The sequence below is a fragment of the Silurus meridionalis genome, chromosome 7 (genome assembly GCF_014805685.1).
Source record: "Silurus meridionalis isolate SWU-2019-XX chromosome 7, ASM1480568v1, whole genome shotgun sequence".
NCBI lineage: Eukaryota > Metazoa > Chordata > Actinopteri > Siluriformes > Siluridae > Silurus > Silurus meridionalis.
Genome location: NC_060890.1, coordinates 17,093,421 through 17,117,833, shown reverse-complemented (window position 1 = coordinate 17,117,833; position 24,413 = coordinate 17,093,421). Strand labels below are relative to the sequence as shown.

At 36.9% G+C, this 24,413-nt stretch overlaps 1 protein-coding gene across 1 annotated transcript; it reads left to right on the top strand.

The window, feature by feature from the left end:
- Positions 1-24: 24 nt before the first annotated feature.
- On the top strand, positions 25-23,741 carry abca5 (ATP-binding cassette, sub-family A (ABC1), member 5). Its single transcript, XM_046854064.1, is given in 39 exon segments — positions 25-554; positions 645-816; positions 4,133-4,322; positions 4,506-4,673; positions 5,894-5,991; positions 6,191-6,417; positions 6,649-6,790; positions 7,131-7,319; positions 7,533-7,680; positions 7,976-8,153; positions 8,424-8,482; positions 8,696-8,806; positions 9,076-9,251; positions 9,497-9,616; positions 9,703-9,841; positions 9,934-10,024; positions 10,367-10,506; positions 11,139-11,258; positions 12,021-12,222; positions 12,320-12,486; positions 12,777-12,904; positions 13,351-13,491; positions 13,610-13,723; positions 13,976-14,146; positions 14,666-14,779; positions 14,990-15,127; positions 15,410-15,475; positions 15,555-15,646; positions 15,776-15,899; positions 16,821-16,938; positions 17,040-17,131; positions 17,699-17,874; positions 18,628-18,703; positions 18,950-19,044; positions 19,338-19,457; positions 19,795-19,947; positions 20,200-20,279; positions 20,375-20,430; positions 20,523-23,741. Coding segments are annotated over 38 exon segments (5,028 nt in total). The 5' UTR covers positions 25-554; positions 645-648; the 3' UTR covers positions 20,664-23,741.
- Positions 23,742-24,413: the final 672 nt, after the last annotated feature.

Here is a 24,413-nt window from a genome sequence, read left to right as displayed (position 1 = left end):
ATTGGTCAGCGTCACCGGCCTTGGCTTCTCTGCTGACAGAAGACGGGGAGCTTTTGGTTTTTTTTTATATTATACACTGTCCGTGTGTGCCTTTATTGACAGTGTGCGGAAGAAGGATATATCCCAGGTGGAGGTGCTTTGTCTTTAAAGCGGGAAAAACGTCCTAAAAGTGCGACATGACATTAACGCGTTTCATACGGAGTGAGTGAACGCAGGACCGAGTGCAGTTTTTGCTGTTACTATGTATGCTTAGCTGCTTGTGTTTACCAGCTAGCATGACAGCTAACTAACATGTACAGCTCGAGCCTTTCCTCTTTGATACGACAAATAATGTATGGACAAAATATTTTGGGTTATAATTTAAACGACACTGCTTAGATGCTATGCGGGATTATGAAGTTTTATTCAGGTTAGTTATTATTTTGTTCTGAAAAAATATATATCTATATAGAAGTAATAATTTCTAGAACAAGTCAACATTTTCAAATCGTAACCGGTTGTTTGGCAAGTGGTTTATGAAGTAAGGAGACTTCCGGTTACTATTACATACGCAGGTAAGAATTCACACTTTCCTTTACTTTTTTTTTTTGCACTTGAGTGCTTGTATTTTTTTAGTGTTTTGAATGTACAATTTTCATTGCCAGCTTTATGTTTTTTCAGAAGGTTAAACCGATCTATCCCTGTCCCGACCTGCTAAAGCATGCTGCAAGAATGCGGTCTGTAAGCAGAAGAGATGCTGGGGTCTGGCAGCAAACCAAGAGCCTCCTCTACAAAAACCTCCTCATCAAATGGAGGACCAAGCAACAAAGTCTACAGGTGCCTTAATTCAGATAGATAGAGTCTACTACAATGGCGTAGGACTGCAATTTGCATGAACAGTTCAGCATTTAAGGACCCATCACTGAACAATACACCTTAACAATGATAAATTTATAATGAATTGAGATTTGGTGCCACCCAGAGGAGGATGAGTTCCTTTTTGAGTCTGGATCCTCTCAAGGTTTCTTGCTCATACCTTCTCAGGGAGTTTTCCTTGCCATCCTTTCAAGAGTTAAACATCTATGCAATATACGGATACATTTGAGTTTTATAACCTCTTTATCTCCAAAGCTGCATTGGGACAATGTCCATTGATAAAAGCGCTATACAAATAAAACTGAATTGATTTGATTTAAATAATTAACGCTGCAAAATGTTACTGCAGCAAGATTGTAGACAAAGTACATAAAAAGGAACCCTATGATACACTCTTTATAATAGTGCAGTCAGGTGGGAATCTGAGAACTGCACCTTAACATAAAATAAAAATATACTTTTTTTATATCCCTCCATCCATCCATCTATCCATCCATCCATCCATCCATCCATCCATCCATCCATCGATTCGGTTTAATCTAACATTTATCAGGGGTTCCTTAACCTCACACTAGGAAAAATCTTACACTATTAACATGTGTATAATGTGAATTAGTAAACAGACACACTGATTTAAATTGATAGTGTAAACCGACAAGGACGTGGCTGTCTATGAAACAAATGCATCAACATATTGCTTTCATTTATACAATATCTCACTTTAGGTAAATATGAGCAAAAATACCTTTATTGCCCATTTAACCTCTACTGATCTTAACAATACTTAGCGTAATTTCTGGACTATTAAGCGCACTTAAATATAAGCCGCACCCACTGAATTTTACAAAGATTTTTATTTTGAACATAAATAAGCCGCACCTGTCTATAAGCCGCAGTCTACGTTGAAACTAATGAACTTTACACAGGCTTTAATGAAAGACAGTGTCTGTTACACGGCTTGTATCTAAACAGTAGCCTACCAAGAAAGTCATTGTTCACTGTCTTCCACCTTCCTTTCACAACTATTTCCCTCGAGAGTTTTTCTTTTGGCATCGTCGTGCGTTTAAAAATCACCATCGGTGAAGCTTTTCTCCCGATGCCGTGCAGCTCAGAACACAGGTGAAGTGTGTTTTTTTCATGCCCGGTTGTTTTCAGCGTGGCGAATGATTCGCATTTCCTGTTGACAGTCCGAGCTAGCGGCAGGTCAAACCTCAGAGGAACCTCATCAATATTTATGATGTAGTGTGGCCCGATTCAGTGGTAGCGCAGCTGATTTAATATAAATAATTTCATTGGTCTAATGTTATGGGGCTCAGTTTTTTTGTCTTGGAGCTTGTAAAACCGGGAGAAACCCAGGAAAAATCCATGAATTAGCCGCTTCATTGTTTAAGCTGCGGGGTTTAAGGCGTGGGGAAAAGAGTAGCGGCTTATAGTCCGTAAAATACGCTATATTCTCTGATGTATCCCTATATTGCTGTTCTTCCTGAAATCTTGAATTTATGCATGTTATAATATGCAGGATATAATATCAAAGTCCATCAAAATATCCTAAACAGGCATTTGTCACTATTAGTTCAGCCATGTTTCTCCTTATAATGTACATTGTAAAGTAGCAAGTGCTTGTCATAAAATCATTTCCTTTCTCTGTTTACTCACAGTTGATTATTTGCTCATCCAACACTATTAAAGGCATTGTGAGTTGTGGATCAACAGGCATTGTTAAAATGCTGAATAAATTATTTACCATAATTTGCATGGGAAATTGGTCTGTCCATGGGCATTGATACAGGTCATGAAGGAGAGCTACAGCTTCTGCAGACCATCTCAGACCCACCCTGCGCGCACACACACGCACGCGCACGCGCACACTCACCTGGTTTCCCCTAGTCCAGACCTAATGTCTTTGTAGTCAGTTCATATATTGGTTCTTTTTCCTCTTAGATCAGAATTATTATAGAATTAATACATTATTCTTGTATGTTTGTCATTTAAGCACTGGTTTCTCAACTACAGGCTAATTTTAATATCTAGGATAAAATCTCTGTTTGGACCTTATTTATTTGTAATCAGAATCTGTCCATCTGCTTTATGAGATCACTGTGTATATAATGACCAGAGATGATTTTTCCCCTTATGAACAATTAGACCTTTGTTGTGCAGTCCAAATCTAAGGATAAGGATTTGAAACAAACATGTTGTGTAACATGTATTGTGTATTTGAGAAATACACTTCTGCTAAGCTGTGATTACAAATTTTGGCCTAAGAAATCGACCTGCATTTAATGTATTTTGGGGAATTGGATGAGTATTTGGATGTTTGATGGTGACTAAAAATGTATGGGATGGGATGCATGTCTAGTATGCTTATTTGTGCTTTTGAACCTCAAGGATTATAGTTTAGGTGCAGGCCTCTCAAATACATCTACTTCACCCTTAGCAAACATTTGATTATGGATCTTTGTTTTGAGGGACATGGTCATGCTGGAACAGGTTTGGGTCCATTACTTGAAGCGAAAAGAAATTGTAATTCTACAACACAGTGTCATTCTACACAACTGTCTCTTTCTAACATTGTGTTAACAGGTGAAGAAAGAACTACATTTGAGTGTGGGGGTCGAATGTCCGCATACTTTTGTCCATATAGTGTAGATGGTTTAGTGAAAAAAATGCCTGCTTTTTCACCTCTTCCCTCTGGCTTTATGAACATATCAGGAAACTGCAGATAACACAACTAGCAATCTTGTAGGTAAATCATTTCTAGATTTTGCAAGGCTCTTCTGAATCTAGAAACTACATCAGGGTCTGTATTTAATTCACCATCGTTCTTTCTGAGCATACATTTAATAAATAGAGCACTGTGCAAAAGGATATTTTGCCTCCCCCAACAATAAGTTCTATTTAAAAAGAAGTAAAGTGGTAGAAAGCTAGATCTCTCGCCAGAGTAAGGTCTTGCCAAGTAAATGCCCACTTAGTAAAATTGATTTTTATGGAGGTTGGTATACAGGAATATTGAGTGTCTCTCCACTACTTTAAAAGCTATGAGTCATATTTGCTCACATATGTCAAACATTATACATTGGTAGGGGATCTAAAGTGCTGAGCTGTAAATTCCTATTCTGACACTGATCAATTGTTCTTTGTTATATAAGATGCTTAGATAGGTCAGACTTTTCTGTGAAAATGTTTCAATATATATTAAAAAAGAAAATGTATTTATTTATTTATTTATTTATTTATTTATTTTTGTTTAGTATAATTTGTTTGTCTCTTTGTGCAGGAGCTGATCCTTCCTCTGCTCCTTTTGGGCCTTCTCATTCTCATCAGCATGTTGAACCCTCATATCTCTTATGACAGCATCAGTACTACTGAGCTTGAGGATGAGGAGTACCTGTCATTCAAAGGCCTGGGCTACACCCCCATAACTAATGTCACAAGTCAGATTATGGAGGAGGTGGCACAAGAGCTACGTGAGTCTCCACAACTAGATGATCGTTTATTTACGCTTATTGAACATATAATAAATCGTAGAATTCTGCTGTTTGCCTGTAATTTAATTCCTTCACTCAATGCTTTTTCTCTAATGCTCGTAGTCCAGCGAAAATGAAAAGTTTCATCACATCATGATTCAATTGATGCTTTTATGGTTACAGACATGCAGGATCGATTGGAGATGTTCTCTAGTGAAGAAGACCTAGAAAACGCCAGCCTGTATGAGCCACTTAGCTACGTGGGTGTGGTGTTTCTTGATAAAATGTCCTACCAGCTACGGTTTCCTTACTATCAGGTTCCCCTACCTAGTGACTACACTGAGTCAATTGGTAAGAACCAAAAGAAAATTAATTATTCATTATTATATCCACAAACTGTATGTATTCGTGTGAACATGACTAATAGCAGTTTTAGTAGATTCATGTATTGTTGGTACAGTATCTCAAAAAAAGTGAGCGCATCCCTCAAATTTCAGCAACCATTTTGGCGACCCCTAATGGGAGAAGCCGAAAGAAAGTTTTTCTCAAAGGACAAAAAAAACAGAATTAAAACTTGGATATATTTTCAAGTAGTTAATGTGCAGCTTGTATAGCAGTACAGATTTACTGTCCTCTGAAAATAACTCAACATACAGCCATTATTGTCAAAATAAAAGTGAGTACACCCTAAGTCATAACATATCATAACAGCTGTGCGTCGTGTAACCATGCGCAGCCACATTTCCTATTCATCATGTTTACGTCTGCTTGACAGAACCATGCAAATGTGTGTATCTTGTATTAAAGCATTTAAAATATGCCGCTTTTAGTACAATTCTCTTATACTGACCGCTGGGTGTTCAACATGCCATCTCATGGCAAAGAACTCTCTCTAAGGATGTGAGAATTAGAATTGTTAGAAGCAGAACATGATGCCCTCTCTTCAGAAACTGGGCTAAACAGCGGTTTCCAACATAATGATGACCTAACCCACCTCCAAGATGACAACTGCCTAGCTGAGGAAGGTGAAAATGATTGAGTGACCAAGTATGTCTCCAGACCTAACCCTATGAAACACCTGTGGGGCATCGTCAAGCAGAAGGTGGAGAACAGCGCTGTGTGTCTAACATCCAGCAGCTCCGTGATGTCATTATGGAGGAGACACTTTGGACACAGTTTTGACATGTTCATTATGGTGTTCTCACTTTTGTTGCTGGTTATTTTGACAATAATGGCTGTATGTTGAGGTATTTTTAGAGGACATCTGCAAATTGTCTACTTTAAAATATATCTGTTTCATTTCTATAGTATTGTCCCTTCAGAACTGAAATGTAAGGGGTGTACTCACTTTTGTGAGGTACTGTATATTGGTTCATATATTTAAAATAATATCATCGAATTTACATGCAAAAAAACAATTGTTGTATATAATTTCAAACATTTACATATGTTTGGTGTAATTGGCATAGACCCAGCGATTTAGTTCATAATCTATAATTAAAATGTGCTGTTAATAAATAACTTGTATATGCTTAATAGTGTACTCTATTTATTTGTTTTGATTGGCACAGCAAACTGTTATGCAAATCATTTAAACTGCCGTGCAGCGAACTACTGGTACTCTGGGTTCATACGTCTACAATCGCTGATCGACGCTGCTATCATTCAGGTAAGAATTGCTGGTGGAATGACATGTTTTTAACAACACGTGTTATATTTTGGACAGCTCAATATTTTTTAATTATTCTGCTTTAATGTCAATAAATATGTAGTACCATTTACAAAAGAAAAAATAAACCGATAAATAAAAATGTTGGTAGAAGTGAGACAAATGCATGTTTCTTGAATCACTTTGTATGGCATTGCAGATGCAGACGAAACGTTCGGCTTGGAGAGAGCTGAATGTGCATGTGGTAATGATGGGTCACCCAGGCTCAGTAGAGGTCCAGAAGTTTCCCCATGCACTCATCTCCATCTATCTAGTGCTGGCCTTTACACCATTTGTCTCCTTTCTCATTGTCAATGTAGCAGCTGAGAAAGAGCATCGACTCAAAGACACCATGAGCATGATGGGATTGTATGACACATCGTTCTGGTAGGCATGGGGATGAACAGGCTGCAAATAGCTGTTGAAATGATGTCAATAATGAGGTTTTTAGTTTCTAATTTGGTAAAAAGCTTTATCTTACAAGGCCATGTAGAGTAATTAGAGGTCTCATGAAAAAGAATTTCATCCTAGGAATGTTGTGAAATGGAATGCAGGTAGAAAAATGTTAGCGTTTGTAATTATCATTTGTGTGTGCTTTTGTGTACTTTTCATGCATAGGCTCTCATGGGGTCTTCTCTACGCTGCCCTGGTGACCACTATGTCTGTTCTTATGGCTGTTATTGCCACATGGACCCCGCTCTTCTCCAACAGCAACTTCCTCGTTATCTTCCTCCTCATTTTCCTTTATGGAATATCAACTGTAAGTGGGAATGAGTGTTCTTCAATCTGCACTTATTGCAGGACGAAAAAGTATCTATAACAATTATTAATTTAAATGGCACCTGCTGATTGACTGCATATTTAACCATATGCTGCTTTCATATAATGCTCTATTAGGCATTCCAGGTTCAAACCATGGGCCATTTTCTGGTTCTTTTAGTTTCATTCTCTTCAAAAGGTTCATTTTCTCATAGTACTTGTGCACTTTCAGTTAACTGGTAGCATTCCAGTGCTGCCTGGGTAATTTGGGTTTCTGAAGCAATTTTAAAGCAAATGTTTACTGTTTCTGTTTACACTGACTTTGGTCTCTTTCTCCTCAGATCTTCTTTTCCTTCATGCTGACCCCTTTGTTTAAGAAACCCAAGTTTGCAAGCACAACAGGCTCCATGCTGACCCTGGTGTTTGGCTCTTTTTCTTTGTTTACTGTGCTGATGAGAGACTTTCCCCAGCTGGCTGTGTGGATGCTCTGCCTGCTTTCCCCTAGTGCATTCTCAATTGGTATTGCACAGGTAAATTTCTTCAGTTTATTGTATTCAGGTCTAAGTTTGTGGATGTAAGTAGAAAATTCATGTACAATTTGTTAGTTTCTTAAGTACTTTCATAACGCTTGTCTGGCTTAACCCACACAGGTTTAATATATAGCAGTACCACAGTACAATCCCATAAATATATTGGATTTATTTGCTGCTTGTGTGTAGAATCTCTGAATGTTTTGTGTGTAGGTGGTGTATCTGGAGGCGCAGGAGGATGGGGCAGTCTTTTCCACTCTGGCTAATGGCCCTCATCCACTGTATGTGCCATTGCTTATGCTTTGTTTAGACTGCGTCCTCTATCTGCTTCTTGCCATTTACCTAGAGCAGGTTCTGCCAGGTGAGACTCCTGAGCTGCATCCTTAGAATTGTCCTTTACCTCAAACAGCAATATTGAGGCAGAATGAGCCTCTCTAGTATATTGTATACTAATGACTAAGTCCGAATGTAATACTAATTAATCACAGCCTTTCTACAGTTTATTGTCTTACAAAGCATTTTAAGGCAGCTTTTATAGGCCAGTAAGCGTTATAATGATAAATATTTTATCGGATAAAATGTGCTGGCTTCTGTTATTTTTTAAAAAGATGAAAATACATAGCCTGATCTCAACATTATTTTCCTCCTCCTTGTAGGTGAGTTTGGAATGCGACGTTCTATAATTTACTTCTTGAAGCCTTCTTATTGGTCAAGACGACGAAAGCGATATGTGGAAGTAAGCTCTGTGTATGAGGCAGAGGTGAATGGAACTCCTACTGCTGATGAATCGGTAGAGCCTGTTTCTCCTGAGTTTAGAGGCAAAGAAGCTATCAGGTACTAGTTAGTTTTTTTTTATAAGATAATCAAAGTTTACATTATCTAGCACAATCAAGTAAAAACTAAGGGAGTAAGAAAACAAGTGTGTATATGCTGGTGTTATATTTTACATTCTAACACCTTTTTATTTTTTTAAAGAATTTAATTCCTTCACTAATTTGGGATATTTTTCAATGGCTGCATGCACTGCTGCGATCTTTGGTAACGCTGTCTAAGATTGATATCTGGGTGTTTTTTAATGCCGTTTCCATTCTTTATCCCCCTCAGGATCTGTAACATCCGTAAAACCTATAAAGGGAAAGACAACACAGTGGAAGCACTGAGAGGTTGTTCTAGTCTGTTTTATGTTTTTACTAATTTGTTTAATGCTTTTATTTTGCATAGACTTCACATTACCCTGGCAACCTTTTTAATGCTTGTTTTGCAAAATATGCCAAAGCTGATCACTGAAATGTACTTTTGATAAGGCTTGTTTTTTCTGCCTGTAAAAGCAGTAGAATGTCAGTAAAAAAAACTTTGTGATGCTGTTTTTGTTTTAGGTTTGACCTTTGACATCTATGAAGGCCAAATTACGGCTCTTTTGGGTCACAGTGGAGCAGGAAAATCTACACTCATGAACATCCTGTGTGGCATATGTCCTCCAACAGAAGGTGTGAATAATTTAGATAACTCGGTTGTAACACATTTTGTAACAAGTTTAGATACATCCAAATCCTTCAAAAGATGTTCTATTAGTCCTATGATAGTTTAAGCCTTTTTTGTATTGAGTATATAAGAAAGTGCACCTAAAATGTATGCTCATGGTCACTGTCTGTGGTTGTAGAAAGGACCACCTGAAAAAATGTGACTGGGTTGTATTGGTGTACATATATATGTGGAGAAACAAGCTTTAAACTATGACTTGTTCTTATGACCTTAGGCTCTGCGACTATATATGGCTCCCCGGTTGCGGAAATAGCAGATGGGGCTGAGATGAAGCAGCTTGTGGGGATCTGCCCTCAGTTCAACATTATCTTCGATGTGCTGACTGTGGAGGAGCACCTGAAGATATTTGCAGCTATTAAAGGCATTCTGCCTTGTGACATTGACAGTGAGGTAAAGACGTGTGCACACATAATGCCCACGTGTTTGTTGCAAACTGCTGCTAGAGTTGATGTGGCTGTGATGTCAGATGTCTTCAAACATTAGACCAAATAGTGTGCCACTACCTACTAATTTCTAGTTATACCTTGTGATTACATAATATTTGTACTCCTTGCTCCCAAAAAAGGGTAAATACAATGTTGTTGTTGTTTTTTTTTAAGCGAGTGTATTTACATTTGACATCTTAATTTTGAAAGGTTAAGAAAGTTTTAAAAGCTCTAGACCTGGAGAAGATTATGGATGCACAGGCCAAGAACCTGAGTGGAGGTCAGAAGAGGAAGCTGTCTGTGGGGATTGCAATTCTAGGAGACCCCAAGGTAGAAAAAAAAGCCCCTTTTGAACTAATTTTTGATTATGCATTCGAAAGCCTTTGACCATTTGTGTATGTGTGTGGGGCTGGAAGATCCTACTTCTGGATGAACCTACAGCTGGTATGGACCCAGTGTCTCGTCACCAGGTGTGGACATTACTGAAGAGTCGCAGAGCAGGCAGAGTTACTGTCCTTAGCACACATTACATGGATGAAGCAGACATTCTTGCAGGTCCCTTGTTTCCTCAATCTCATTCATAGACACACATGCACATTCACTCTTAGGATAAATTTTATATTCGTTTTATTCTTCTGGCTCCACAGATCGTAAGGCAGTTATCTCTCAAGGCCAACTGAAATGTGTGGGTTCTTCACTCTACCTCAAAACCAAATGTGGTGTTGGCTACCACCTCAGGTCAGTGTTTAAGCTTAAAACCGAGTTTCATATTTATTTTTAGAATGTAAGATGGTATGCAAAATATGTGGGTTGAATTCGTTGGCCCATTCTCTATCCATACTTTAAAGTGTAAAACGTTTGTTGGAGGTTATGAGATCTTTTTTTTTAATAACATAAAAATGTCTATTGTTTTCAAATATCTATCAACTCTCATTTAGTGTAGTCATATTGTTTTTTTCCCCATTTTGTTATGTGGTTATTTGGCTCTTCAGAGTGTATTTATGTGCTTAGGAAGTAAACTGTCACTGTTCAATTCAAGATGGTGCCCTTTCCTCAACATGTGATTTTCACTTTGTGTAGGATGTCTGTGACTGAAACCTGTGAGGTAGACAGTCTCGCATCATTGGTCAAGCAGCATGTTTCGAAGGCGGAGTTGTCAAGGCAACAAGAAGCTGAACTAACATTCACATTGCCTTTTGAGAGCATGGAAACATTTCCAGGTTCGGCTTCTGTTAACCTTCTGCTTTAACGTCTGTCATAGAGCACACTGCCTTATGGTTCGTCTAAATAACAGATTATCTAACAGTTTTTCTAGTGTTGATTAATGGGTTTAGAAGAACCATGTTTTGTGTCTCATCATTCAAAATGTGTACATGACTTATACATTTGCTGACATCCGATGCATAATTAAGTGTGTTGCATAATTAAGAACTACGCGCGGTGTTTAAAATGGCTGTCATCTGATGTTAGTTGGGTCTGCAAGAGTGTGTTGTCTGCTTTGGAGTGTGTTGTCTCAGTGATTGGCTACCAGCTCCTCTGTTGCATACTATATGACTTGCTGTATACATTTTACTGGTATAGTTAAGGTCTTCAAATCCTTTCAAAAGAACATAAAATAATTTAGGTTGGCCAAATTTTTGTCATGTTTTATTTGAAATATTTTTTATATATTGAACCTGTTTCTAATAATATAGTCCAGGTTATGGGTTTTAAAACATCTACACAAAAAAGAAACAGGAAACATTATTTTCTTAAATGGCAGTTCATTAACTAACATTGTAAATTTTTGTTGTATTTCATGGCCTGTTTGATTAACCTCAAGACCTTTTTTTTTTTTATATTTTACACATAGGGCTTTTTGCTGAGCTGGACAGTAGATCTGACTTAGGCATCATTAACTATGGTGTTTCCATGACAACCTTAGAAGATGTCTTTCTGCGTTTGGAGGCAGAGGCCGAAGTGGACCAGGCAGGTAAGACGGCTGATCAAAAAAGTTTTACCCACTAATCTGAAGCTTCTGTTTGATCAGCCATAACATTTGAAGAACTGATGAGTAAAGTGAATAATATTGTCTTGTTATAATTACACCTGTTAAAGGGTGGGATATATTAGGCACCATTTGTATAGTCAGTTCATGAAGTTGATGTGTTGGAAGCAGGAAAAATGGGCAAGCATTAGGATTTGAGCGACTTTGACAGTGGACAAATTGTGATGGCTAGATGACTAGGACAGAGCATCTACAAAAGAGCAAATCTTGTGTTTTGTTACCCAAAAAAGGTCATCCAAGGCCATGGCTAATTAATGCATGTGGGGAGTGAAGTTTAGCCCATCTGGTCCAATCCTACAAAAGAGCTACTATAGTTACTGTAAACAGCAAAGCTGGCTAAAATGACATGGTGTCAGAACACATATTTCATCTCAGATTGCTTCATATAGGATTGTTTAACCACAGTCCACAATGTCTAATGCCTCAAAAAAAAACAAAAAAAAAAAACAAACAAAAATAGAATTTGGCAAAAAAAAAAAGTCAATTTTCTATTATTTTAATTTCCTGGTAAAATCCCAAATAGAAGACACAGGCATGTAAGAGCACACATGCAAAAGAAACTAAGTTGTGTTAATTATATGAAAACATGCCTACTCAATCACACATGAAGTATACAGATACTTTAAAATGTTCCTCTGTATTGGACCAAAAAAAACTAAATTGACAGCTTAGCCCATTCTGTTTCAGACTACAGTGTGTTTAACCAGGAGAAGGTAGAAGAAGGAGGTGACCCCTCTTCTCTGGATGATGTAGACCAGAGACTGCTGACTTTCTCAGAAGGCAGGCATGATGCAGTGACGGGCCACACACTCTGGAGGCAGCAGTTTAGCACCGTGGCCTGGCTCCATATGCTTAATTTACAGAGGGAAAAGAAACCAATCATATACAAGTGAGTTTAATTATTGACTGGGTCTCATTTATACAGTGTTATTGCTATTGCATTATATACTGACGTGTCCATTTTTGGTCTTTTTCTCATACAATAGTGTGACGCTGTTCCTGGTCTTTTTAGCTGCAGTGCTGGTTCTATCACTGGCTACGGGGAATATTCGGATCCATTCCCCTGAGAGACAGTTCCAGCCTATTTATTTGCTCCGCAGCCATGAAGCACCTCACAAATATGCCACGAGCCTGCTCGTGCTCAACTCCTCAGGTCTGTCTGCCTGCCTCTCTTGGATGGCAGTTTAGTTTATTGATTTTAAAAAGGCTGAGCAAACAAGCAGATAATTTAGTTAATTGAATGATAAATATGCCCCATTTAATTGCTGACAGTTTTTCAATACCTGGAAGTTAATGAACACTTTAACAGAATTACTTATTTGGTTCTCAATAAAGGAAACTCTGCAGAGACCTACAATAGATTCTTTTGTCTATTGCATTTATTGATGCCACACTGCAGGGTTTTGGCTGAAGCTGTTTTCTGCTTGTGTGTTTCTCTCATAGACTCTGATATATCGGGCTTTATTCATAACTTGGAGTCTCAAGACATTAAGGTGGAAATAATGAAGAAACCAGACTACATGTCTGCTGCACCTCACAGTGCTGCCATCAATGTAACGGGTTCTATTAAGGTAAGTTGAAATTTTGGTCAGCAGAGCAAATGCTATAAAATCAACAATATACTGATTTTTGCTTATAATATTTTTTAATATTGATCTAATTTGAGGTAGAATTTTGCTGATAGTGGTTATGGTTGTTTTTGGGGTTGAGATAAAACAAATGTTCTGAAATGCTTGATTAAATACATCCCATACACACAGTAATCCATCTAAAGACTAGTTTTAAAGTAAGCTCTTTATTCTCCGTTGCTGAAAGCTGTAAAGTAGTGAGGCACTGCTTGTTTATCCATGATTAATGTGATTAGGGTTTTCATCTAAATGGTGGCTCTTGGAAAAGCAACATGATGTGGAATTTCAAAACCTTTGATGCTTTTTTGCTGCATTATCTTATTTTACTTTTAAGTTTGTGTCTTGGACATCGGTTGACAAGTAATGTCACACTTTCTTTATTGTTTTAGGGTTTTAGTTACAATATTGCATTTAACAGTACTACAGTACACTCTTTGCCAATGGCAGTGAATGTTCTGAGCAACGCCCTTCTCAGAGGTTACAATGGTACTGGTCATATAAACACCTGGACCAAACCTTCGACTATGTGAGTCATACATTTACGTCAGATTTAAATTTCTATGCCATCATTAATTGTAGCATTTTAGTATAGAGCAAGTTATATTCGAGCAATCCAGTTTGTAAACGTTTATTTTTATTTTCAAATAGCAAATACCAGATTCAACATCCTATGCTCTGGTTTATATTGAGGCTGTGATACTGGGTATGCTGGCAGCTGGAATGCCTGCATATTTTGCAATGGACCATACACGAGATCGAGAGGTATTTATGCGTGAACAGATATCTTCTAGCTATATATTTAAAAGAAACATTGTTTTAAAAATTCAAGTGTTTACCCATAGGCATCTCTTGGCTTGTAGTTCCTAAATTTGATTAACTTGAGTAGCGATTAAATCGTTGTGTGTGTGTGTGTGTGTGTGTGTGTGTGTGTGTGTGTGTGTGTGTGTGTGTGTGTGTGTGTGTGTGTGTGTGTGTGTGTGTGTGTGTGTGTGTGTGTGTGTCCATCCGCTGTAGATAAAGTGTCGTTCGACACTGAGGATCTCTGGTTTGGTGCCGTCGGCATACTGGTGTGGGCAGGCAGCTGTAGATATCCCCTTCTACTACCTCATCCTCATCTGTATGACCTGCACATTGTTTGCCTTTCACTCCACAGACCTGATTTCCAACAGCAATGTTTTGGCTGTGGTGAGGAGTAAAGCATTCATGAAATGACAAAAGTATTGGAACACCAGACTTTTCCAGCCATATGTGGTTGTATTTGCACAAACGTGGAGGCACATCACTATACGATGTTTCTGTATGCAGTAGCAATTAAGTTTACCTTCACTTGAACTCTGAGAACAAAACCTGTCTATAATGGCAATGCCAGTTGTGGCTTTGAGTGAAAGACCTTGAGTGGCCTGACCTCAACCCTATTAAACACATTTGGGATGAATTGAAACACTGACTGCACTCCAGACCTTCTCACTCTATATCAGTACAAATCTCCACAAGCACACTCAAAAATCTAGTGACCATCTAACCAGCAGAGTGGAAAATATTATAACAGCAAATGGGGACTAAATGAGAAACAGGATGTTCATAAAACACAGAATCTTATGGTCTGGTGTCCATGAATTTTTTTTATATTTTCATAACTCTGGTTTAACCACCCATGAAGATTTTTATATGCTCTGTCTCATCTCACTTTCCGTCTTTTTTCAGGTTATTTGTCTCATTGGTTTCTGCCCAGCCACGATCCTCTTCACATATTGTGTATCTTTCATGTTTGCTAAAGTCCAGAGCAACAGAGACTTTTTCTCTGTTGTCTCTATGATGGTAGGTTGCAGAGTGAGAGATTAACACAACACACAGGTTTTTACTGAACTAAATGTCAACCAAAGCAAAGTTTTTTAGAAAATGTAATACTTTGGCAGTGTGCTTTTATGGTGCAGTGTACAGGTTTAAGAGATACAAATGAAAGAGCAATGTAGAGTATTCTGAAATACAACCCATACTAATTGACCGTGTTGTATGTGTTTGAATCAGGTTTGTGTAGTCTCTGCCTCCATTGTCCAGCTGTTTTTTGTGAATGATAATCCTGGACTTACGCGTTTCCTGCATAACGTGCTGTGTTTCTTCAACCCATTGTATCCTTTGATGGGCTGCCTCAACTGCATTACAAAGGTAAACTTCTGTAATTTGATACTATCCACATCTGCCACCAACCTTTAAATGTATTTAAATATACTTAAAAAATTGTACTTAAAAAATATAACGCTCCTATGTAGCTAAAAAAAAATTGTTAATAAGATTCAGGATGGTGCACAATCGCTAAACTATTCTAAACCGCTAAAGTGTGGGTTAAATTTATTCTGTTTACATTTATGGACAGTACATGAAAAGATAGCAATATATCATGTTTTTATGAAATGAGATGGAAGTCTAAATGTTTGTATCTGATTTCAGGCTACATTCTTACGACCTTTTCATGAGGAGTTCCTCTGGAAGAATCTCGTTATTGCTGTTATAGCTGTGAGTTTCTTATATTTTGATTTATATTTTACGCATGTGCTCACACATTTGTACACTGAATATTGTATGGTGTTCACAGCCCTATTTCCAGTGCGTTTTGCTGCTTTTCTTGCTGCGATGGTTAGAGATTCGCTACGGAGGCCAAACTATGAAAAATGACCAGCTGTGCAGGTTCTCTTTATTTATTTACAATGTGTATTTTATGATTTCAGTTTTGTACTTTTTGAAAGTGTGTGTGTGGGATGCATGATTATTTAATGGCTTCAATGGTTATTCAATGGTTTGTTGTACTTGCTGTAGGATTTCATGTAAAGCCAAGGGCAAAGTGCAGCGAAACCCAGAGGAGAATATTAATGAGGATGAGGATGTTATGGTTGAGAAGGCTCGAGTGAGAGAGGCCCTCACTTGTCAGTGCTGTGAAGAGGTTGGAAATAGTCTACTAATAATTTTGCATTTAAGAGATATATATATATATATATATATATATATATATATATATATATATATATATATATATATATATATATATATATATATATATATATATATATATTATGTATGTAACTGGATTCTTCTGAAGTAACAAACATTTAAAAAAAATGTAGATTTTTCAGATAATAAATCAAAATGGCAGCGAATATTTTTTATTGTAATTATGTATAGTCATGTCAACAAATTAAACAAATGTCATTAGATAATTGGCTACTCCGCTATTCCATGGGCCAGTGTGTGTTCTTTAATTTTACTGATCAGTGAACAGAGTGGCATGTGCATTACGAATCTGCCATTGTTCCCTCAACAAATATCTTAAAAAAATTGGAACAAACTGGTCAAAAATAGATAAGATTTCAGATGTGGTCTTTTGTTGTTTAATTTATTTTTAAAAAGAAAGCACACCGGTGAGCTCAGGAACATCAAGTCCAGATCACCCTGAAAAACAACTGTGGTGATAGAAGATTTTTTTCCCTAAATCATTTCAATTTCAACACCAGAATAAATTGCCAAAGTTTATTGGATCAATTGGATTTTTCTACTAATTTTTACATGTTTATAGACCTGACTATTTAAAAAAATGGAAGTGATACAAATGGTATGTTGTACCATGGGAAGAAACCCCAAAGGTACTAAAATTATGTAACATTGGGAGCTCCTAAAATAGTTCAGATTATACTGATGGTTTCAGTCCATTTGATCAAACTTTTTGATTTAGAAGAAAAGATGGCAATGGCAATTAATTGGTATTTACGGTATTTGCAGCTGTTACTTTGCCAATGTTATGTGTGCTAATACTGTTCTATGTATTACACAAAGGCTAAAAGCTAAGATTCTGGTTGTATGTGTTTAGAAACCAGTAGTGGTGGTGAGTAACCTGAGAAAGGAGTACTTGGTGAAGAAAGAAGGCTTCTCCTTAAGTAAAAAGAGAAAAGTGGCTGCGAAAAACATCTCCTTCTGTGTCCGAAAAGGTACATGACTTTCTTTGTCTTTTCACTCTTTGAATTAGATGGGATTTTTTCTGCGTTATGGGTATAAAATTCTTTAACATAATGCTACCTGGCTTGTGAAGGTGAGGTCCTGGGGCTTTTGGGACCTAATGGAGCAGGGAAGAGTACAATCATGCACATGCTCTCTGGAGACACGACTCCCACTGCAGGACAAGTATGTACTTCCTCTTTCTGTCACTCTCTAATTTGCTACCAAAACAGGTCATTAAAGGCTTTTTACCTTTTCAATTAAGCTTGATGTGGAACATCATGCTCATGGCATTTAATTTTACTTTAATGCTGAGGTTCTTAAACTTTTTGGTGTCAGGGACCCCTTTAACTGTAAAATAAATTTCACAGCTCATTAATATTCTGAGTATTTTAATATTCTGGCTATTTATTAAAGCCCTAGAGCATTTCCTGTTCTTGAACTTTCCAGGAATAAACGATGACGATTCTAATTTGACATATTAAGGTTTGGATTAAACATTTGTAATGCAAGTAACAAATATAGACACACAACATCTATAGCATGCAAAATTGTAGCGTTTATATTTCTTTAACAAATAAAAAAAAAAAAAAAGAATTTTCAGGCAATGCTTTATCCTTGAGTGTCTTTGGACCTGTTTGAGAATCACTGCTTTAATATACTAGATTCAGCTTGTTGTACCTGTAGAAGACTAGACATTTCATTTAATAATTCATCAATGATTTACATGTTTTTCTTTTTTTTTTTCTGTAGATTTTAATGGGAGACTATGGCACAGAGTTCAGGCCAGTTGAAAACCCACTTGAGCATGTTGGTTACTGCCCCCAGGTAAACCCATTGTGGCCTCGGGTAACCCTACAGGAACACCTCCAGATTTATGCCACAATTAAGGGTTTACACAACAATGATGTACCGAACATAATTAAACGGTACTTCTGATTTTATACCAAACTTTTGGCCGACGGATGTCATAAATTTGGAAACGCCTAATATTTTATTGTTTTTTAAACACACACAACTTTACTTTTGTTTATATGCAGTTAACAAGGCAAAAGCAAAACTAAACAAGAATTGGACAGTGAATGACTGAAAAAGATGAGTTCAAATTTGACCTTTTTGGTTTTAGCAGAATAAACTATGTAAGACTGAGAACAGGAGAGAAGATCTTAACTTAAAGCTTTGGGGTTGTTTTGGAGCAGAGTAGTTTGGATACTTATTCCAGGTTATTCACTTCCAAACTTCAATGCCATGCAGTTCTGTTTGGACTGGGGCTAATAAACTTCAACATACAAGACTCCAAGCTCTTTGCATTATTTTGAGAGCAAAAATCTTCAAATCCAATAAATTACATAATTTGTTACAAATAAAATAAAGGAACAAACAGGAGTTTTTCTAAAATGATTAAATAATAGGTTTTTCCAAACTTTTGACAGGCAATTTATTTAACGAGCTTCACTGAATGTTGACACTAGTTGGCATGAGGCTTTTTGTTAATTAAACATTGTTTTTTTTTTTGTTTTTTTTTTCTTTTTTTCATTTTTGTATATATATATACATGGTCAGTCTTATTGTATTTTAGTGTTTTTATCTAGATTATTGAATGACTGTATGTGTGTGTGTGTGTGTGTGTGTGTGTGTGTGTGTGTGTGTGTGTGTGTGTGTGTATGTATATAAACTTTTAGTGTGGTTAATGCACTGGAGTTGAAGGATCATCTTCATAAACAGGCTAAAAGTCTGTCTGCAGGTCTTAAGCGGAAGGTGAGAGAAACATCAACCACCGAAACCTACAATAATTATAGTTACCTTTAATGCAGAAATTCATGTTATTGTTCATTTGTGATTGCTAACATAATTTTTCATCAGTTATTAATTACCAAAGAAACAACAGAAAAATCAATTACTTTGTATTTATGCTTAATTAACTAATTAATTTACTGTTTTTATTACCATACTATGCAATATATAACTTTTTTTTTACATGATGTCTGTTCTTTTTGTTTGCAGTTATGTTTTGCACTGAGCATGCTAGGGAACCCTCAAATTGTGCTCCTGGATGAACCATCGTCTGGGATGGACCCCAAGTCTAAGCAGCGTATGTGGTAAGACCCCTTGAAGCTACATTTAGACTTTGGTGGTATTTACTTTAAGTGGAAGTTTTCTAACTGTGGCTTGCACCATGTTTATGCACTAGAAAATAAGTTTCATCTAATAAAATGAATTTTAATGCGTTTTATTGATTTTCCATCAATCCAGAAATGTTGGTGGATGGATATAGTATGTGTGTGTGTGTGTGTGTGTGTGTGTGTGTGTGTGTGTGTGTGTGTGTGTGTAGTTTATATAATTTTGCTAACTTTGTAAAACTGTACTGTCTTACCATTGTCGACTGTGCCAGGAGAGCTATGCGCGCTGCCTTTAAAAACAAACAGCGTGGTGCTATCTTGACAACGCACTACATGGAGGAGGCAGAAGCAGTGTGTGACCGAGTAGCCATCATGGTTTCTGGCCAATTACGGTTCGATCTTGCTTTCCTTAACTTTTAGATAGTAATGCTTAATTTATATTTCATATGCACTAAGATTACTGGTTTAAGAATACTTATTCTAAATATGTCTTTGTCCCATTAACAAAAAACTGTTGCTGTCCAAAAGAAACAGTTCTTCCTCATTAACAAATGTTGATTTCTTAATGATATAATTGACTTCAATTATTCTACAAAAAATGTTAAATGTACTATGAATTTATTTATTCTGAAATTTATAAATCCACATGGATATGGAAAATGACAAGGGCAACAACAATACCATGTCAAATAAATGGTATGGTTTGATTGTAATGTTGCTATTTTGTAGGTGCATTGGTTCCATACAGCATCTAAAAGGGAAATATGGTCGAGGTTACAGTTTGGAAATTAAGCTTCAAGAAGAGCTCACAGGCCTCCAGCAGGTGGCACTACTACACAAGGAAATACTAAGGATCTTCCCTCATGCTGCACGCCAAGAAAGGTGTGTGTGTGTGTGTGTGTGTGTGTGTGTGTGTGTGTGTGTGTGTGTGTGTGTGTGTGTGTGTGTGTGTGTGTGTGTGTGTGTGTGTGTGTGTGTGTCTGTCAGACCACGATAGTGTAAAAGTAGTGTATTATTACAATTAGAAGTGGATAGGAGTTAAGTGATGACCTAGGAGCTTTTTAGACAGGAGTGAAAAAGAAGTATTTGCTTGTTGGCTTGCCTCAATATTTGTGTTGCTCTTCTGTGTTGCAGTTTTGCCACCTTGATGGTTTATAAAATTCCAATGGAGGATGTTAAATCACTAGCCGAAGCCTTTTCTCAGTTAGAGAGTGGTAAGTGGCATGAGTATAGTGATTTTTGTGTTTGTCATTGGAGTTTAGTTTTTAAAGACCATTTTTATTTGAATGTCTTCCCTCTTTCTCTGCAGCTAAGCAAAGCTTCAATTTTAAAGAATATAACTTTTCTCAGTCTACCTTGGAACAGGTTGGTCAAAATGCAAAGTGGTGTATTAAATCACACTAATTAGTTGCTATTAAAAAATAGTAAATACATTTTTGTATCTGTTTTGGTGTCAGGTTTTCATGGAATTTGCTAAAGAGCAGGAGAATGAGGAGGAGGACGTGGGCTCTCTCAGCACCACCTTTCAGTGGCAGCGCCTCCCGCAGGATAGCAGAGTGTCTGTCAATCATTCTGATAGCATTGTGCACCAGTTGTGAGCCAGCCCTTTCAGCCCTCTGTCTCTGCCCATGTGTCTCACTCCAAGATAGTTGGTGCCCCGATATGAGGTGCCACTGGTATGAAGGTCTGGAGATGCATGGAGCTTGCAAAGGCACTTACTCAACCAGCATGACTGCATCATTCACGTCTCAGCTGACACTTGCTGAAGCTGCAGTTGAGATTGGGAGATTAAAATTTTGTTGAACTTCACCCCCTATTTATAGTATTTACCTTTGCTACTTACTGGCCTTTGTGAACAGGTTTATACCATGTTCATTTATGTCTTGGGCTTATCTACCAGCAGCTGGGTGATGTCATGCGTGTTGAATCAATCAAAAGGTGGGAAAGTAATGCAACAGAGGGATATCGCCGAATCACTTTCTCACATCATATATTAAAGAAGGTGCTTTTCGTTTTTGTAGCAAGAGCTCTATACTTACAATATATTGTGTATATACTCTTGTGTATATACTTTGTTTTTGGGGTTCTGATGCATGTGCTTGAACCTTCACAAGCACAGTGGGGCTGTGGAGGGTAAGACTTTATTCTAGCTTCTATCTCAGCCTTGAAAGTGTTTTTTTTTTTTTTTTTTTCTGGCTTTGTCAGTATATGACAGCACTGCTGAGACATACCAGCATGTGGAGACTGTGTTTCACAACCCCATTATGAGGCATGAGGAGTGTCCTCTGTCCCTGCTGCACCAGAAGAGCTCCAGGACTCCCTTTCTAACACCAGCACGCGCTTCAGGCCCTCACACATTCAGCTGTTCATAGACTTCAACCTGATCAGTAGGCATAGACCTGTAAACAGCAACAAATCACTGTAAGAAAAATTATTTCACAAAACAATGCTTGACTCCCCCAAGCACCCTCTTTCTTTCAGTGCGTGTGTGTGTGTTTTCTTTTCCTTGGGGCCTTCCTTACACCATCTTCTTCTAATGTAAATGTCGTAAATGATTGAATGTTGAATGCGGTTTTCCATGCACTCCACTTACATGCATGTAGCACTCCAGATTTATCAGAATTGGAAACATGGCCTAGAGGTTGTGGGGAAGGCTTTGAAGTCAGAAGACTCTCTTCCTTTCCTGTTTTAATTATTTAACATTATTTCTCAGCAAGTCCTTGAACACATGATGGGACTGTGTGTGTTATTGAAAAGTGGGATGGTAAAAGTTGTTTTATCCTATTGTTGTAGCAAAGATTTAGAGCTGTATGCTGGAGAATCTGCTTTTTAAAGGACGGAGCATGTTTTTCATTTAATTCAGTTAATTTAAATGTGTTCTCTGGTTGTTGCTTCTTTGGAACAGGACACACGAAAAACAATGGTAACAACAATACAATCTTAAAATAGGAGAATGAGCAGACTTATCACAAGTATGTAGTTTAAAATTAGCAAAAATATCCATATTTTATTCTAATGCAGTTCAGTGCAACTAGAGAAATGATTTCATGTTTCAGTATGTCAAAAGAAAGTGCAGTTCAAAATTCAGCAGCAGTTTTATTATAAATCTCTCTTCTTTCCAGATTAGCAGTTAGACTTTTCATGCATAGTAAATTTATTTTTTTTGCATTTTCTTGTCGGTGCTTGAATGGAAGAATTTCTCCTATTAAATACTGTATTTATTGTCCAGAATGAGTCATTAGCATGCAGTTGAACTCATCAGCTCGGCACCTTTACCAGAGTGCCAGTTTTAAGCCGTTATTCTGCCACACAAGGAGCTGTGTAAAGTTATTGTAGCTTTTATCAATATAAAAAGCTGTTTCAAGTCTAGGTGTTCGGCTACTTGTTTGTACAGATTTCCTCTTCTACGGCACAATTCAACTTTTACAAAATTGTTTTTTTGTCCCTGAATATAACCTGCTGGAGGTATTCTGCTTGAATCAGTAATTCATAATAAGATGGTGCAGTGTAGTCATTTTGGTATGTCTCTATTTTATTTACATTCGGTTAGGGTCTTTTTTTTTTTTTTTTTTTGAGGGCTTTAGAATTTTTTTTGGTGTATTTATACTCAACAGAATTGTCCTGCTGTCCCTTACAACTGGCCATCATGAAGTACTAACATTTTATATGTAATATTAATAAGAGGCACGTTAAAAATTTTATGTAACGTGTCCAACAGCATCATTAGTAATGCACCAACCTAAGCAGCGAGACCAGTTGTGTAAGCTGTGAAACATGCGTAGGGTGATTTTTGGAACAGTTCTACTTAAGGCACCACTACTTTTTGTTTGTGTATTGATAAAGTGGCGAGTTGCAATTTTTTACTAAATGAGCTTTATTTTTGCACATATGTAGCCTCTTCTACTGGTATGGCTAAACATCTGAATGATGTTGCTTCTCGTTTCCTAGGGTTTGGGATATGTTAAATGAAATCTGCCTTGGTCAAATATAAATATTCTAATTTTTACCAAAGTGCAATATAGGAAAACCTTTTTGTGTAGGTGCGGTCACTGCTTTCTGTATATGATAAGTCATTACATAAATACAATATCATGATCTTTTGTGAACTCAAAAGTGTCTTGCAGTAAAATGTAGCCACCAATATGTTACTTTGCAGAATGCGTTTGCTTTGTACACTCTTTATTTAGTGCCCAGTACTGAAAAACTAATAAAAATCATTTGATTATAGATTGAATTTAAACAACAATTCATTCAACAGCTGAAGTGGTTATTTTAATAGCAGATGTTTACAGGGATTGTTGCCCTCTTTATTTCTGTTTTCCAGGATATTATTATTTTCTTTTTTTACATTTTCATATATAGTATTTGATCATTTTAAACACAGCTTATAGTACTCATGCTCATGACTGATTTTAATTTGATCATCTCAGGACACTGGAGATTTTTTTTCCCTTTCTTTTCAAATGGATTTATCTGTATTATGCAATCTTTTGAAGGAGTGTGCACTAATTTTCTGATAACTCGTGTGTGTGTGTGTGTGTGTGTGTGTGTGTGTGTGTGTGTGATCTGTTATACTTGTTATTAATTTTTGTGATTATTGACAGTTAATTTCTTCAACATGTGTTTGGTAAAAGGCATATAACCTACAGCGATTAAATAAAAATGTAAAAACTTCAGTATACCTATATTTGTAGGTATCTGGGTGTTTCTCTCTTTATTTAGATAGATAGATAGATAGATAGATAGATAGATAGATAGATAGATAGATAGATAGATAGATAGATAGATAGATGTATATGTGTGTGTTATTTGTCAGAATGAATACAAAACTTAATTTCCTCTAACTGCACAATGTACAACATTATTCAAATATACAGTAATGTTTATCTTGGTTAATTATTGAATTCCATGATGCTGTCAGCCTTTAGAACAGCCACATTGCTTCAGTGATTCAGTATATAGAAGAGTTGGAGTCATGTACGTGGTTCCCTTTTTAAGGCAAACATGATCAATGATGCAGAGAGGTTTGCTTCTATTGAACAACTATCAGCTGTGTTGGACCCATCTTTATAATAAACAAATCTTTGCCACATAATATTGACTTTGATTTTACTGTACTACACCTGTGTACTGTAATGATTTACATTTACTGGGCACTTTATTAGGAACAACTGGACACCTACACATTTATGCAATTATCTACCAAACCTGTGGCAGCAGTGCAATGCATAGAATCATACAGATTTGGGCCAACAGCTTCAAGTGATGTTCACATCAACCACCAGAATAAAGGAAAAATGTGATTGAATGTGACATGATTGTTGTTAACAGGCTGGTTTGAGTATTTC